Source organism: Amblyomma maculatum, chromosome 2, assembly GCF_055883805.1.
Source record: "Amblyomma maculatum isolate TAMU_Amacu chromosome 2, ASM5588380v1, whole genome shotgun sequence".
NCBI lineage: Eukaryota > Metazoa > Arthropoda > Arachnida > Ixodida > Ixodidae > Amblyomma > Amblyomma maculatum.
Window position 1 is genome coordinate 55404300 of NC_139345.1, and position 17886 is coordinate 55422185.

The following is a 17886-nucleotide window of genomic DNA, read 5'->3' on the forward strand; positions in this document are numbered from 1 at the left end:
GACAGTGAGCAAAAATGGATCATGAACCTCACGCAGGAACAAAAATCTGCTGACAATCTGCCGCAAAAAAAAAAAAAAAAGATGCCCTAAGCCCACGCCGCCATCCTTGACACTTCCAAATAAATTCGTGCGGCTGCGTCTTTCCCATTTTGAAGCCTACATAGAAAACGCAAATATCCTATGCAGCTTCTGCAGACTCAATCTTGCACAGTGTAAAACTTTCATCACATACCACAGCCTAGATACGAAGAGGAGGTTGCACCACTGTGGCTCTGGCAAAAATTGATAAGCCAGTTCCTTTCCAATTATGTGCCCTTTCCCGCATGTGATCTGTGCATGCACTCCAATATATCTCGCTATCACGATAGCGTTCTAGTGGCACGCCCAGGTACTTGGCGGAGTCGTCACCCAGGACATGTTTGCAAAATTATCAGGAGCACTTCGCCATCTACCATGCCAGATTCCCAAGGACTTGGACCAGTTTACCCTACTGCCTGTAACTTCGCTAAATGTTTTTACAGAATCAACAACTTCGGTTATACCCTCCTGGTTAACCGTAAAAACCGCAACATCATCGGCGTACGCGAACAGCTTCACTTCCACTGCTTGCAAACGAAAACCGGTAATATTCTCATTGTCCAAGATATTTAAGCAAAGGGTTTCAGTGTAAATGCAGAATAAAAGAGGGCTGAGGAGGCAGCCCTGCCGCACAGAACGCTGCACGCTAATGGGGGCCCCCACGCAGAATGAGGAGGGGGTTTCATAGGATTCAATCATGCTAATGGGCCTCCACAGTATATGGCGTTGACGCATGGCAGGATATCACTGTGATCCTGATGCGCGTCCTGCACGAATTTTTTCCGCGAGGCTGTCCATTGGTTTACCGAGATTGTGAAGTTTGTCGATGATAATCCTGAGTGGTTGCCAAAGGTAGAACCTTTGATGGATCTAAAGGAATTTTAGAACGACGAAGCCAACACCCCTGGCAGTCTTATATCAATGTCTTGTGTGTGTTTGTGTTGTCTTGAAAAAGTCAGGAAATAAAGAAAAAAAAAACGATGGCCTTGTGGTAGAGAATCCGCCTCGCATTCGGGAGGTACCGGGTTCGATTCGTAGTGCCGCCGATTACCCACCGGTTTTTCAATGGGTACAAGCTTTCCCCCGGCCTGGTGCTCGGCTCTTCTGGGTTGAAATGCTTGGGAAAAGGGGTCACGGCCGAAATAGTTGCGCCGATGTTCAGCCATCGGACAACAATAAGTCCGCCTCGTGCGGCAAAAGCCCATTATGTGGCCCTTTTTCTTTTGTGTTTTTTGTTTTTAGACTGCTGCAGCTGAGGCTCAAAGGGAGCACTTCAGATGAGGCTCAAAGGAAGTACCTTTGCAAGACAAACTGAACCACCTTTGCAGGCTGCGAGGTTCGAAACTGGGTTTAGGCTCACCGCGGAGGAGGGGCGCAACGGGGTTTGCGGAGCTTCTCACAAGCGCACACCCCTAGAAAAGCCGAGCGCCAGGCCGGGGGACGCTTGTACCCATTTTTACCGGTGGGTGTCCGGCGGTGGGTTTCGAACTAATCATCTCCCGCAGCCGAGACGGGCGCTCTAACCACTAGGCCACGGCTGCGGTCTCACACATGGCGTAGACTTGTACACACTACAACAAAGACAACTCAAATACCCCAAAGACGTGGGAGTCTCTCCTGCGTACTTCCGATCTAGCAGACCAACGCTGGCTTATCCAGCGCGTGGTGGAGGCCGCGACATCTCAAGGGATCCCCGCCAACCTCCTGTAAGCCAGCGCAACCGGTCCTTTGACTGGTCCCCTGTTTTTAGGCGTAATAAAAGAGTTCACCACCACCATCCTAGATGGACTACTGGGCACATGATTTTGAGTTTGAATAATCATGCCGAAATGAATTGGATTATATGGTTTCATGAGTTGGCACTGCAACTTCACTGCACACAAACACTTCATTGCGAAAAGCAATACTACTCTAGGTTTCGAGCCTTCAGCGTAGCGCGGCCGGTAGCCCCGTCTTACCCATGTGACGCTGTGACGTCACACCCCACATGACACTAGTGTGAGAGCTGGGCTACCAACTCAAGCGGTCGGCAGGAGCTGCCAACTTGGGTCTCTCGTTTCACGTGGGACGTTTATGTCAGAATCAGCCTGCTAGTACCCTGGCATTCACGTTAAAAACTGTCAATCATAGAGGACGCAGGCAGTTCAGCGGCAGCTCTGTTTGGGGGTGATAATTGCCCGAATTCCTGCACACGCCAAAGTCAAGGGATTTCGGAAAACTGGATCGAGTGCAAGAATGATTCGCTCTGCAATATTTCTTTTAAATTTCCTTTGTTGCGAAACAGATTTTGTTTGACACAATGGCACTTATAAGCCAGTGTGCTAATCGGGTGGCGACCTGCACAGAGATAATCAAGCGAGATAGAATGTGGCTGAGGAGGCACAGGTTCAGGTCTAGTGAGAAGTTAGGATGTTTGGTAAATTGAGCGGTCGATGTTTGCAGCACCACAGCAGCAGCCGTTGGCTGGATATAAATTAGTCTGGTTGTGTGATGACAACTGGTGATTACTGCGCGCAGTGAAGTATCCTCGTTGATGTGTCTCTTTTTCTTAACCGCATACTAACCAAGAGTTATTGCAGAACTGGAAAGCAATCCTCGCACAATTTGGCATGCATCTCCGCATTACACTACGGCGGACCGTTGAGGGAGCTTAGCTGACAGCTGGCTTTTCACACGCCTGTAAGCACTCTTTCTGGGGGAGAGCGAATAACCCACCTAGTAATTAATACATTCACTAAATCTTGTTTGAGAAGCCTTGATTCGCCACGTGGAGAGAGCAGTCTGCAGACGTGCTGCATTTATTATTGATGCTTCGTAGTTTCTGCCACCGACAGGAACGTCTTGGCCACTTAGTTCGAAGTCGCTATAAACTCTTCAGCCTCTCTTCTTTCTGTGTGCTAAAACACATGCACTGCGCTTAGATTTTTGCAGACCCGTAAAAAAAAAAAAAAAAAAAAAAAGTTCTGATGGTGCGGCTGGCGCCTTATGTACCGTGTAATTACATGCGCTTCGGAACGCAGACGTGCTGAGAATACGAACTGGTACAGGAAAGTTTCCTGTATCGAGTTCTTGTCTTCCTCCGTTTTATTGTAGTACGTCATCAAGCTCGTTTTCCAGCGACGACGCAGGCCCGTTGGTGTAGGGGTATGATTCTCGCTTTGGGTGCGAGAGGTCCCGGGTTCAAATCCCGGACGGGCCCTTAAAGCATGCTTTTTTTATTGCTTTTCAAGAATGAGCGGCTTACTCTTTATTGGTATATCGCAAGGCTCAGGGCGTGCTACTTGAGCTCTTCGCTGCTTTTTGAATACGCTGGTCATGGTGCTAGCAGTCAGCATAATAATAATAATAATAATAATAATAATAATAATAATAATAATAATAATAATAATAATAATAATAATAATAATAATAATAATAATAATAATAATAATAATAATAATTCGTTCACAGGAAGGGAAAGGCGCAGCATCTGTCAGGGTTTTCTGTGGACACCTTAACCGCACCGTAAGGGAAGGGAGGAAAGTGGGAGTGAAAGCGGAAGGAGAGAAAGGGGTGCCGTAGAGGAGGACTCCAGAGTAAGTTCGACCACCTGGGGGTCTTTAACGCGCGCCGACATCGCACAGCACACGACACCGTGGTCGGGCGGCTGCGTTTCGATGGAGGCGAAACAGAGAGGCGGCGTGTGCTGTGCGATGTCGGCGCAGGCAGGAGGGTTGGTTTCTGGTACAAATGGTCAAGAAAGCAAAAAAAAAAAAATGGAAAGGACGCAGGATACTTTTTTTTTTCGTTCTTTTCATTCTTGTGCAATAAGCAAGCAGCTCGCCTTCTTACCTCGGTTTTCGTTTACTAAGAGCGAATAGTGCACCAGGAATTCATGCCGTTTCCTTTAGTTTTTTCTGGTGCGGTCATGTGAAAGCAGTTTGTTGTCGCGACGTAGATGCTGTGTTGTCTAAGCATCACCGTTGGAGTATTGCTGACATAAGCACTCTAACGTTGGTTAATCGAGATATTATGGTACAGTGGCAATGCTTAATGCCTAACTTAAACTACCGCAATTTTCGAAATGCGGTAGACATCAATCTGATAGTTTTGATGGTAACTTACCTGTGGCCGTGAAGGAATCTCAGCAGAAATGTATATCAATCTTGCATTGCATGTCTTGCATACCGTGGGGAGCAGACGGTAACTATGTACGAAGATATTTCTTAAATTTTTTTTCCTTAATGGGAAAAATGTTTTTTTCTCTAATTGTGCAAGGGAACGAGATATCAAGCATAACACCATCTTGTCCTAGAATGTCAGAGCACGACAAAAACACAAGCACTTGTTATCTCAATACTTAACGAAACAATTTTGCGCATCACATTTCTAGTTTCCTGAAACATTCAGCTAGCGGAACCTCATTTTCGCTTCTTCTCGAAAGGATTACATGGACAGTTGCTTGACATCGAACAGCCCGCGTTTACCATAAAGAGATTTTTTTGTAACTTTTTGCCCATGCACGATACATGTATGAGTATACCATGCATATGTTTAAAAAATGAAATATTAAATAGCGCCAACTTTTTCCTTGTGCGCATTGCAATGGGTAGAGTGATAAGACGTACGAGTTCAATGATAATGACCCCGCTGGGTGTCGCAGTGATTAAGGAACTCGACTGCCGTGTCCAAGGATGCGGGATCTAATGCTTGCCTCGGCGGCCGTTTTTCGATGGAGGAGAAAAGCTGGCGCCCGTGTGCTGTGCGATATCATTGCACGTCAAGGACCCCAGGTGGTCCAAATTTCCGGAGCCCTCCACTATGACACAGCCTGAGTCACTTTGGGACGTTAAACCCCAAATCCAAAACCAAATCAATGATATTGACAGGGCTTCAAAGACAACAGCGATAGTTTGCCTCTAGTTCGTCGAAACGAAACTGCAAAATTCTGTGTCTCTACTTTAGAAAGAGCAATTCGCAAATACAGTGAAAGTCATCGCAATATCAGCGTCACTAGTATAAACGTTCTAGTCAAGTTAAACTAGCCAGGCTTGTCACAAGCCGACGGCCCTTTCTGACTGCTCACGAGTTTAGCGCATATCCAGTATCTTAGGCCATTTTGAGTCGAGGTTCCAGCGAGTATAGTTGCTCCGACAAAATTTATCTTGAGCCAATAGATGATGACAAGGGTGCGAAAAGACTAATTTAACTCAAACTTCGTAAAAGTAAGTGTCCTCTAGCGACTAAAACTGCTGAATTTCACAGCGTGCGCGAAGTCTTAGAAGTGAACGGATGCAAGTAACAGTATTACTGCAACAAATTATGAACAATTATATTGCGATTGCACTTTGCTTTCTTGTTCAGTTTTGCTACAGCTGTAAGTGGCGACCAAAAGTGACAAAAAGGTGAGTGAGGCACATCCAAAGTCCATTTAAGGATTAAATTATTTGGTTATATTGCAATCCTGCACAGTTACCGGGGCCGAGTGTGCAGTAACATCAATGCAGTAGCCGTGAGGTCTCTACAGCTAATAATGAAGCCCTGAAAAAAAACTCTAACTGGAACAGTGGGATTGAGAAAGGAACTTAGCTATTTCTGTCCATCTTAACGCGAGTTAACGCGTGTTAACACGTGCTATGTGTCCATATCAACCTATATAGCATCTATGGTATTTACTAAAGACAAACTGTCAAGATTTCCAAGCTGGAGTTAGCGTACTATTGTACGTTATTACTTCCTATAGTCACTGTTTCTTAAGTAAAAGCTGATCCTTGAGTGCTTAATCCCCGAGCACAAGCATCCTAAATATTGTAGTGGTTTGCTGCAACAATAATTTTCCATTCATATCGAGTCGAAGTGTTGAGACGCCAAGTAACAAGAAGAATCGGATTGAAGGAGAACCAACGCTGAGTTAAGCAAGACCAACAGATGGCTACAATCGTACTGAACACTCAGTTGAGAAATCAGCACAGATGTCTTACACTTTCTTGCAGTATAATAGGCGAAGCAAACGTAAGCAATGCTGTGTTGTCCCGAACACAAAGGAATTCTGGTGCACGGCTTGGACATGCCTAACACCGGTGCTTGCACTTCAGTTAAGCACACAAAAGGAGCTACAAAGGAGCGTTCGCAGAGCACCCTGTTTATAACAGAGAAGATACATTAAAGTTGAGCTTTGCAAGGCAGGCGGCCAGTCTCAGCGGATTGACAGGCAGTTTCTCACCAATCTCACCGGCTCGAGAGCTGCGCTGCTTTGGCACACATATCACGGCGCAAAAGGCGAAATTACCGAAAAACTAACACAAGGGAGAGCTCATGACTGGTTCCTGAAGACCCGCCGCTAAAATATCAGTTCTTTGAAGACTAAGGTCTTCTACTACTCCTCCTTTTGTTTTTGTTTGCGTTTTTATTAGTTTTTTTTTTCCCCGGCGCTTCCGACCGGAAGGTACAGAAAACAAATTTCAGCAAAGGTTCATTTACAATGCACAAAAACGTTTTTCTGTCTCACGGAGACGTTATGTTTACGACAGAGCATGTACACCTGACACTTCCGCAAATTTCACCTACATTTGATAGGCGGCAATATCTTATTTAGACGCGGAAACCTTTTTTTCATTTCAGCCACAGTATCGCGCAAAGCTTCATACTTTGCACTCCTCAAATACTGTGAGTGCGGTCTCTGTTGGTGACTTGAGAGTAGGGATGTGGGGAGCGAAACATAACAAGAAGAACGTCGCTGGCAGTGTAGTGGTAATCACGCATGACAACTCCCGTCCACATCTCGGTAGAGACATCAACAGCCCAGACGATGGCACTGCGAAAAGTCGCTCCGACTATCCACGGCTCTGTGGTCCGTCAGCGAGGCAGTCTTCAGCAAGAAATCACATCCGTGGGTCATCACTGCTGGCGCCATCGCCAGTTCTTCAGTTCAGGCACTGCGATAGTTGGCTGACCCCAGCCGTTTTTGTTGCCAGCGCTTACTTGGAACACGTACTCCCTGCAGTGGAAAAAATAAAAAGAAAGCAGAATTATTGCAAACTGAACGATCAAAGGTCGCATTGACAATTCTGTACCATGGCACTCTGATGACGCTTAAAGGGGATAAATGAATGCAAACACTGACTTATGCGTCTTGAATAAAATGCCTTAAAAAACTGATTCTGCATTTGTTAAACGGTTCTGAAGGCTTTTATAGTGGAATCAGGCCGCACATAGTTGTGACGGCTCGTTGCTTAGCACAAAGGCATGCTGCCGATTACAGGACCAAACAAAAAGCAAGTTTTATGTAAAGCTCCTTGCCAAGCCAAAGGCTGCTGCTGTTCCTAGATTTAGCTAATGACTCATAGTTGAAAGCAAATAAAATGGTTACCAATTGCATAGATTGTATAGATGGAATAAAATAAAAACAGCAGGTCAACTTTTTCATGCCCTCAATCGAAGGTGCTCCGTTTATGCATGCAATTTCCCAACAAACGCCTTTTAGGCCATTGTACAGACGCCGATGGAACTACTTACGTTTGAGGCTTGAGTCCAAATATATCGCAGAGGCAGATACGCGAGGTCGCCTTGTCACGCCACTGCTTGGAGGGTACCTCGCGGCACTGGATGCGGTAGCCCGTGATAGGCGAGCCGCCGTTGTAGATCGGCTTGGTCCACACGAGCGTCGCCGACGTTGGGCCGGTCTCCGTCACCACGGGGTCCAGAGGCGGCCCAGGGACGGCTGTTGGACAGGGTATGTGTGTTGAAGAATATGAGGAATGCACCTATGAGAGCTAGCGGTTAGGTTCACTTGACTGATATCGCTAGCTGTTAAGCTTCCCTGTCTTTTTTCATTGCTATGATTTCACGCCAAGTGCATGCTGTGGCAAGGCAAGAGCGGAGGCTAGTTGATGTTTCTTACTGAAGGAGTCGCGCAAAATGTTATGCAAGAAGACTTGAATACAGACGAAGCGTGTTTTCTGTGTTCACATCTGCATGTGTGCCACTAAGCGCAATTCCTTGAGCATGCTGTGAGTCGTAAATATAATTTCATTCATGCGATTACTGAACAAAGGCATCCCCGGCACGTACAACTGTGAGTGATGCTGGGCCACTGTATTCGTTCTTGCAGTTTTTTTTTTTTTTTTTTTTTTTTTTTTTTTTTTTTTTGCGGAGCTTTTTGTTTACATGCTGTGCACTGTACAGATGTGCAGCAGTTTTTGACAAGCGATTGGGCATGTTCCTTCCGAGAGATGGCGGAACTAACTTCGAAGCCTGAAAATTTTATTGTTTAGGAGTGCACGTGTTTCTTCACATGTGAGGATTGCAAAGCTGAGTGGTAAGCTTATTCTAAAGCTCATCGACACTGCACTTCATCTCCTCACGTTGTTGTTTGAAAAGCCTTTGCAAGTAACCTAGCTGTTGCATCTAGATCTGAAAACTGCAGCTTAGCTCATCTGTTTGCATTAAGAGTTGCTAACTTCTATCCTCGCCGCTTTCTAATTAGTACAGGGGGTGCTCATTAGGTTCCCGGTGGGTACACGGTGGCACTGGGAATCGAACCTAGTACCTCCCGAATGCGAGGCGGGCGCTGTACAACGAGAGCATCGTTTCGTGATATTGAAAAGCAAAGTGTCTTGGTTGAACCGAACCCATTAAGGTTTTGCCACGCGAGCGTGCTCTCTTCCCTTTCTTTCAATGGATCGAAAAAAAATATATATATATTTACTAAAATTTCTGGTGGAGACTATGGGTTTCTCCTTTTACAGTTAAATAACACTATCACACGAGAACGGCGAACAGAACGCTTTCTGTGCCTCGCGCCTGGGTCTTTTTGCTCCATACTTACAGAACGGTTCGTGAGTTGTACGGGGAACATCTTCTAGATAATTGAGACCCAGCATTCCGTAAGTTTTGAAGTGGCGCCGAGGTCTGAAAAAAAAAAAGATATTATGACCTTTTTCATGCACATGGTCATTCTGAAATGACTTGCATCTGTTCGTGAAAGCAGTACTCTGGAAGTAAAAAAAAAAACTGAGCGCTGTAAAAAGTAAATAATGAAATTTAGCATTCTTTAGAGTAATTGCGTAGCTAATTTGGTTTGCTATTCTAAGTGTCAGTGGTCAAGGTACACGTGCACTGGTCATTCAAGTAGTGCGATTGCCCTGCGGAAGGAAAAAAAAAATTAAGCACGAAATAAAAGTGTTCAATAATAATCTTTACATTCTTTTCACGAAATTTACTGCAAAAATTCTTTGTTTGTTTGCTCTGGTGAAAGTGGATACGAAGCTTTAATAAGTGCCGACAAAGATTCGAAAATGACGAGCGACCTTAATTATCTGGCTTTCTAGAAAAAAAAATTGTAGCATTAGGCAGTTATCATGAAAGGGCGTCCACTCACTTGTAATACTCTTCTCTGTCCTCTTCGGGTGCCAAGTCGTATCGTGGACGGTGTGCCATGGAAGCCCGTTCAACCGCTGCGGCTTCCTCTGTGGTGGAACAGATCAGCGATTGAATGCAGGAGCCTATGGTTCAAAAGCAAATTTTCTATCTCGAGTACTATGATGCGGTGTGAACAATTCGTGTTTTACGAGAAAAATAAATAGAATTGAGTGGAAAAATTTAAACATTTTTTGAACTCTGCTTTTCGAGGTAGGGTGATGATTCCTTAGTTATCATGTGACGGCGTTGGCATATGCCGTAAAATCAATAGCACGAGCTACCCTACTGAAAAACCAAAAGTTCTACGGGGCAATAACCTCATAAAGTCTCATCTAATCGCATAGACTCTCATACGGTGCACATCATTATCATAAAATATCGTACATAATTTATGATATAGTGCAAAAAATTGTGAGACCATATGGAATTATATGCGACTTGTATGTGATTTCTTATGTGAATTGCGTGAAATTGTGTGATAAAATGTGAGGTTATTGCCTCATACAATTTTTTCAGTAGGGTAGTGATAGGTTAATTAGCAAATAGCGTATATGCATATATAATTAGATTTGCAATTGCAGCAGCTATATGTATACTTGTATTTGCCATACGGTAGAGGACAATCTATGCATTCGGTGTCAACTATTCAGTGTGGAGAAATAAATGTGATCGCCTTTGGCCGCCACAAATTAGGCTGTTGAAGCCTTTGGAAGAGCCGCCTGGCGGCCGCAGAGCGACAGTAACCTCGTCACTGTGTTCGCCCCATGTCTAGCCCGGCGTGTTACCTTTATCCGCTCGAAGAAGAGAGGAAGAGCAAGATATGCCAGACCCGTCGACCATGAGATATGCCAGCCCGCAGGCGGGGCTATACGCTAACTCGGCGGCACGCGCACGCGAATTGTTATCGTCGTAGGGCCAAAGGCGCTTACTTTTCTTCCTATCTAATAACTGATGCTGGATGTGCAGATGTCCGCTACAATTAGCTAACTGGTAGCAAACAATGACCTTCAGTATTAAGACAGATTATTACCAAATTTTCGTTCGTTATTCTACTATTCATGCCATACCGCTCGTTTAGGGATCCCATCATTACCGCTACAGGTTGCGAATTGCTTAATCTTTCGACGAACACCCTCTATAACCACCCCACAATCGTTGCCGTGGGATCACTTCATTGATATTATAGGAATGAGCTCTATAGAGGCTTAGCTTGGCCACGTGGTAAATTTTTTTGGCTCCATTACAAATTGCTCGTTTGCAGATAGGCTGTGTCGGGAGGACCCTGCATAGTAAACGAGCATTGAGACCGCCGCTGCTTTGGCTTTTTTAATATACAATTCAATGCTCAATATTGCAATGGCTACTTGAAAATCCTACCAGTTTAAAACAAGGCCGACCGTGCATCAATTAGAAATAGTTTTCATATATATAAGTGTATAGGTTCTTGGAGACATCTAATGCTGACTCCGGTTACGACGGACATTTAATTTGGTTTACCAGCATATAGAAATATTGTGCGCCTTATGCATTACACATAAGTAGTGCGGGCTATGACGTTGTGAGAAAATATACAAGGCTTACCGAAATATTGCGCCACTAGATCACTTAAAATGCTTTGCAATTCCAGTGGAAACTACAACTCTTTATTACTGCATTTTAAGCACCAGTATATCCCAATTTTGGCGTTGAATTTTCATTGCTCGTAGCAAAATGTCCACTTGCGCACACATCGTTTCATGTCTTCGATGTAAATCTTGTGGTAAGTGTGCTGCTCTATTCCTGCAACGGCAGCATCAACGATGAGTGGCCAGTATTTGTGAATTGATCAGACGCTGTTGTCCTTATGTCGTAAAGACAAACACATCTGTCTTAAATTTTCAAGGTTCTTCTGTTTTGAAGGTGCCTGTATGCTATTTGAAGAATAACAATGAAGATTTATATACCTCACTTTGATTCTTTGAAGGCATTATTCAAATCGAAATGTCATGCGTACATCTTCCTAGTGCTCGCATATACTTCAAAATGTTTGGATAATTCTAGTTAAGTAGACGTCACCTTCGATGAAGTGAAGGCTTATATTGGTTACACCTCAGCACTACAGAAATATCCCCTGAATCAAACCGTAGTTTTCTGCCAGCGTTACAACACACTTTGTTGTTCCCCTTCGAAAGCAGTTTCCAAATTTCAGAAGGTTTTGTTAAGTCTTCGTGAACGTTCTATGAATGAAGTGAGCGCATTGTTATTTACGTTATTTCTTAATGGTGAACTACTTAGATAGCGTTTTTATGTGCTTGAATTAAGGACTTTTGCGTTTTTTTTATTTATTTGCCCCTTTTGGCAGTGTATAGAGTTCGGTAGCATGAAAGGCTCTGCCAAAGAAGTTTCGGCAAGCTCAGATAAATGTGCACCAGATGACATTAGCGAAATTTCACTTCCTTTCCCTTAAGTAACAATCTGGCTCCTAAGAAAAACGCGCTTTACCTTATTGCGATGTTACAAAAATGATTGTTTGGTGATACTCCTACAATTTTTATTCTGAGTTGAATGATATGCATGACAAGGGCCTGGTTTGGGAAATGAACAAAGACACTTTGTTTCTCTGAACCGTGAGGTATTTGTAAAACATTCTAACGCATATTTTCAACAAGCAGGAAAGTCGAATGCTAAGTCTTGAGCAGTTTGACAATAATTGCGGGCCAGTACGGCAAGCAAGAGATCCTTGCGCGAGTGGAGTAATGCTGGTTGGTTGGTTTGTAGGGTTAAAAGTCCCCAAAGAAACTCAGGCTATGAGGTACGCTGTAGTGTAGGGATCTACAAATTGAACTTGTGGGCTTATGTGTGATGCAAAACATAAAAGCCTTTGCATTTTGGAAAAATTGTGCCGTAATCAGCGCTTACGTCGTTGCTCGTCGATATGCATCTCTTCGAGCCGGCGTCGTTCCTCCTGGAAGCCATCACTGCTTTCCTCTGAAAAAAAAAAAAAAAAAGAAGAAGACGTGAAGATGAACTGCTAATTATAGAATTTTCTACCACCAAAGAACATGCGTGGTTACAAAAAAAAATACCATAAAAAATTTAGTTCAGTCCGTATTGGAGGAGCTTTTCGGTGACAAGCCCGATTTAGATAATAAAGCAGGACCCAAATGTGGTAGAAAGATGTATCTAGGAAGAGTGTTTTGATGTCAGAACACCTCTCCCGAAGCGGTCTCCCCCTTCTCGATTCTGGCCTCCTCTCGACCTTTTTTAAGCCATTTTTTTCTACCGTCGGCAAATGACACTTCTCAAAAATATGACTGACTACGCCACTGATGCGATGTTCTCGTTTCTATTAAAATGATTGTTATTTATAACAGTTCTGAAGACAAGCTCACCGACTTGAAAGCCCTGGTTTTATACCGAGACAACTTTCGTGAAAACTGCAGTAGAGTACCAAGGCAAAACTTTAAGCACTTTGCACTCGTATATAGTTTCTGCCGCGCTGGTAGAGAAAAAAAAAAAGCGAGTGTTCCATGACCATAAAACGATACCCTGCATTCTGCTAAATCCACATTTTCTACACGAATATGACAACGTTTAACAAAAGCGGACATATTTTTCTCACGCTAACAAACCCTAAGCCAGAGGTATTTTCTTTTTTGTCGAAAGAGTTAGCCGAATAATTTTTTGAGGTGGCAGCTGTGATAGCGAAATGCTAGCATAAACTGTTCCCAGCTCTTCTGTCTCGTTATGATATCTGTAGAGACAAAAAAAGAAATAAAAAAGCGCGCGGATATGCCATGGCTCCAATTTGGTTTGCATTATAATAGACGAATCTTGCTATCAGGGGCGCCTATTACAATATTCAGTACTAATCGATGCGTATTGCCAAGCGATGACGGGAGCTAGTTTTCCCGACAGAGATAATGCCGATTATCGTAGGCTTATGGTTCATGCTAACAGATGTTTAGTGGTGAGAAACACGGTTTCTTTATCTGGGCGCATTCATAGCCACATCACGGTGCAGAATGATTTTTAAAGATGCTTCCTCACTAACGGCCGTTTTATTACTGCGAGCCTGATGCATAGAAACAAGCTTTTGGTTAAAACTAGAACTAAATAAAATTATGCCCAGCCCTACTCCTCTGCACCAGAAGGAATCTTGGAACCAATGTTAAGAAGAGACTTTATTCTATTTGTTTCTCAAAGCAGGCTGAGACTACCGCGGTAAACGATGATTATGCAAGACAAAACAAAACAAAAGGCCTTTTTTTTCGGTTGCGGACTAACATGAATGGTTGCGCATGCACTATGGCAGCGTGGCTTCAGATGGCAGCAGTAGTTGTGTATATCCATAGTTGCTAGCCAGACTATGCGCTGAACCTTTGGATAGATATCCATTGAAATAAGATTTAAGTTGTCGTACTTTAAGCCCTCATGAGGGAGTGGCATAGACACAAGATGACGAAATTACGTAGCCAATGGTAACGCGCAGCTGGAAGTCTGTTAAATGCACCATTGCCACATGCAAGAAGCCATACACGCAACTTCCTGAATATATCGAGAGACTAGAGCAATAACATTAAGTTGTAAAAGTTAAATCCATTAGGTGCGATGATGATGCAGACGAATTTAAAGGGAGACTGATTTTGTTGAACCGGTTCATTTGGCTCACATTTAGCCGGTCATCTTTCCAAGCACAGCTAATTAATCCCGACAAGGCCATCCATGCATACAGTCTTCGACTCAGTATACAGTCTCTTAGCAATTTTCATTATTTTCATGCTCACCGTCCCTTTCGGGCTGCTGTCAACAGTAGCGCGCCACTTGGTCCCACCATCCACGAAAAAACGAAATGAGCAACTTAACTAGAGATGAGATCGCTGACATCTGCTTATAGAGCATGGACGGGATGACAGCCCTGTGGCTGATGCTTATTCGATTTAGTTGTTCTTATGTCAAACCTTGAAAGTCACAGCTCGTTTTATGTTTTTGTATAGCGGACTGAAGGCTACAGTCACATATTCCCTTACCCATTATCTGCCTTAGTTTTGCTCTTAAGCTCGTCCGCGGACCGAGACGCCTGTTGTAACCAAGGGCTCTACGTGCACCGGTGGCTTATAGTGGTTCGGACATCCGATTCTCGTGCGGCAGGTGCAGGTTAGACTCCAAGTGTGGCCAAGTTGGTGATGATAAGGCCAGAACCTTTCCCCTGCCTGATGCTGGGTTTCTTTGAGGTGATACACAGGGGAGATGATTAAAGAGAGATACTTTGTGTTATGCTGCTTTTGCCGTAAGCTGCCGTAATCATCATTACATATAGGCACCTTGGCCAGCGATCGTTAAGATGCTCGTGGAAACGGCCGTTCCAGAGTCGTTTTCAGCGGTGCACGTGAAGACGCCTGCGTCCGATGGAGACACCTTGGGTATGCAGACGCGGCACACGCCGTCTTTTGAGATGATCACGTCCGTCGTCAGGTTCGTGCGCAGCGGCTTGGAGTCCTTCATGCTGCGTCGGTGAAAAGAGGGACCAAATAATAAAAACGTATGACTAGGTTGGGTGCACGAATAAATGTGCTGGGTCTGGTCTGAATATATCTTATACGCACAGTCGCAAACTTGAAATGAGTTTCGTGCAAGGAGAACAAAAAAAAAAAAAAAAAAGAAAGGCTTGAAAATTTTCCCTCGGGTAATAATGCGGAAAAAGTTTGCCCTATTATGGGAGTAAAGAAAAATGAAAACAAAAATAAGGTGGTGTTGCGAAAGCACTCCAAATGGTTTTTTAGGCCAGAGCGCAAGGCGGGTGCCAGCGCACTGAATGAAATTCGGTTTTAGGTTACTGTTTCGTTTCCTTTCAAATGAGCAGAAAAAAAGAAAGAAAGATGGGCGAATTTCTTCGCCTAACATTTATTTTCCTCGAATGGATGTCATACGACCCTTTTTTTTTTTTTTGTTATAATGCGGCTAATCTGTACGTTTGCTCGCCAGTAGTCATGCTGAAACGAAGGGCAAACCATGCTCAGAAGTACTAGAAAAGAAATCAAGCCAATATGAATCATGAAATAGAGTCCGGTGGTTATGGTGAGCACGTTTCGTTCTGTCAGAGTCCTTCAGTGCTTTCTAGTCACGAACCTTCTTCTTAACAATATGGGAGAGCTTCATATATCGCTCCCGGCTGCTGCATCGCGGCGCCACTGGGCAGTGAAGGGCAATGCTTGAGAAGCTGGGCGCTGTTGCGACCAAGAAGGAACTCCTTCAGCTGCTTGCTTGGCAGTGAAATTGCACGTTTACTGTATTTTTATTCGTTCGGTAAATCTAATTTGTGTTCATGGGACCATGCCGGGCACTTTTTGGTTGTTGGCATGCTGTTCCGGCTACAAAAGAGTGACCGAGTAATGTCTCGCTGGTTCTCTGTCGCCAATTAAACGGAGCTGGCGAGGTAAATGAAGTGGACAATAACGGGGCAAGAAGCAGATGACTGCGCACCTGCCTTGAAATGTGAGCGCGTTTGTGAAGAGCATTTTAATGCTTTCCGACCCAAATGGTCGATGTCGCGCCCCTTCCGCGAGGAGTAGATAATTAAAATGTATATAATTTGTAAGTGTGATCTCGGCTAATGCGGGGAGCGAATTAAGACGTTTTCGTGAATGAAAATGTTGACACAGAACAGTTTCAGCTGCAGTGATGCGAAGTCGACGATTACGTAGGTCGCAGGGCGTGCGTACGACTTGAGAAAACGCCTCTGTGACCCGGCCGCCCAACCTAGTATTGCTGAAAGCGACCGGCAGCTGTACACAATTTGAGTCTCTTGCGGAGCACATTTTAGGCGGTTTTTAGTTACTGCACTTCTTCACCGAACGTACTGCTGGATAAAAGTGTTCAATATCAAGTGTTGGTCACATTAGCCAAAGTAGATATAAGCAGCGAAAACTTTCAGTAGCACGCAGCGTCAAAGTGTTTCCCGTAGATAGGTACGTACCCTTCATTGGCGCTTCTAGCATATGAATCGTGCTGTGAAAAGAAAATGAAGGTACTGTTGGCGCAGCGGATGAAGGATAGGTAATATTAAGGGAGCTGAAATTGCATTTCACAAAATTTAAGAAACAATGTTGGTTCATACATGGGCAGCAAAAAGCTGGAGCTCCGAAGAGCAGTCGTCGCTGCCATTGGCGCATTCCAGAGATTATCGTGTGCACTCGCGAAGTGCAGAATGATGTCGCCTTAAGTACTCCTTAAGTACATCCTTAAGTACTTGTTTCGCGAATTCATAAGATATTTGCAAAACAAGTGGTAAAACTAGAAAACTGCTGTGGCTATCGCGAGTTCCACTTATGGTGTCACCACCTAGCGGCTATCTCTGGAACCGCCCGAAGGGTGCTAGCGACGGAAAACGCCCGGCATGATGCGGCGCCTCCTGCCCAACTTCTACGCTGCTTTTCGCATCGCATTTTGCTTTTAGCGTGCCGTTCTGTGTTCAGTGCTGTTTTTGACACAGCCACAGGCTATCTTAACGTCCTCGCAGGTGTGCAAAGCACACAACACAGATTAAACCGCTGACTATAACCATAGTGCAACAAGGAGAAAAACGACATAGAAAAATGCTGTCGATCTACCAACCAATAGCGGCCTGCGAATACCAAATTTACGCCTTCAGCGCAGTGATCACGCTCCATAGGGGTTCAGTGCGGCTTGAGGCAGTGCTTTCGCATTCGGGCTACAATTTTTCGCGATTGGAGAGAACAGTGTAGGCAGGAGTAGACAAATAAATGGCTCTGTGTCTCGTCTGTCGGGCGTTAAGTGTGACGCGCAACGGTATAAATTTCACTCACTGCAGGTTTTACGCCGCGCACTTATATATAGTCCCACACCTGAAGTCTACTCCAGGTACGTACACTATTAGCGTTGTCCCAATTCCTCCCGCAATCATGCCTAATGGTGCGCACATGCTTAACGTCACGTAATACATTACTCAAGACATTTTGAACGTTTAGGTGCATATGCAACTCAAAATATGACGGTAGCCGCGACAGCTCCAGCGGCGGCGGCTCGGCGCCCTTGTTTGCACAGCTATGCCTCTAGTGTCCAGCTCTGGTCCTGCATTAAACTCCGGCAGGAGTTTTGTGACCAGAAGGAGCATTGAAAGACTCTATTTCTATGCTTAACCTATACAACTAATAAAGTAAAAATTATTTGTTTCCACAAAGAAAACGACAACCAGAAAGAATTCAGCTGTCATCTTCGACCATGTTCTATCGTGACGAGCTTTTGTCGCACGCCAAAAGTGACCCAAAGGCAAACAGCTTGCTGCGGAAATGAATGCCTTTAGTATTATGATATTAGTTACTCCGAGGATGAGACTTCGAAAACAAGCTTGATGTTCTCCTGTATTGTTTCCGATGTTTTGGAGCTGAAGCAAGCAGTTCCTCATCACGT

At 44.4% G+C, this 17886-nt stretch overlaps 1 protein-coding gene and 1 non-coding gene across 2 annotated transcripts in view; one reads left to right on the forward strand and one right to left on the reverse strand.

Annotated features, from left to right (window-relative positions):
• The first annotated feature begins 3205 nt into the window (after window positions 1-3205).
• Window positions 3206-3277, forward strand: TRNAP-UGG (transfer RNA proline (anticodon UGG)). The gene has a single exon. It is a non-coding gene; the product is annotated as a tRNA-Pro (tRNA).
• A 3239-nt stretch (window positions 3278-6516) lies between these two features.
• Window positions 6517-17886, reverse strand: part of MnM (myomesin and myosin binding protein) — a 48705-nt gene continuing 37335 nt past the window's right edge. The window contains exons 15-20 of the mRNA XM_084594178.1: window positions 14781-14962; window positions 12376-12444; window positions 9437-9524; window positions 8885-8967; window positions 7573-7777; window positions 6517-7054 (exon numbers count right to left, since the gene is read on the reverse strand). Of these exons, the coding sequence (XP_084450304.1) occupies window positions 6955-7054; window positions 7573-7777; window positions 8885-8967; window positions 9437-9524; window positions 12376-12444; window positions 14781-14962 (727 nt within the window). The 3' untranslated portion in view covers window positions 6517-6954. The remainder of the gene's footprint in view (window positions 7055-7572; window positions 7778-8884; window positions 8968-9436; window positions 9525-12375; window positions 12445-14780; window positions 14963-17886) is intronic.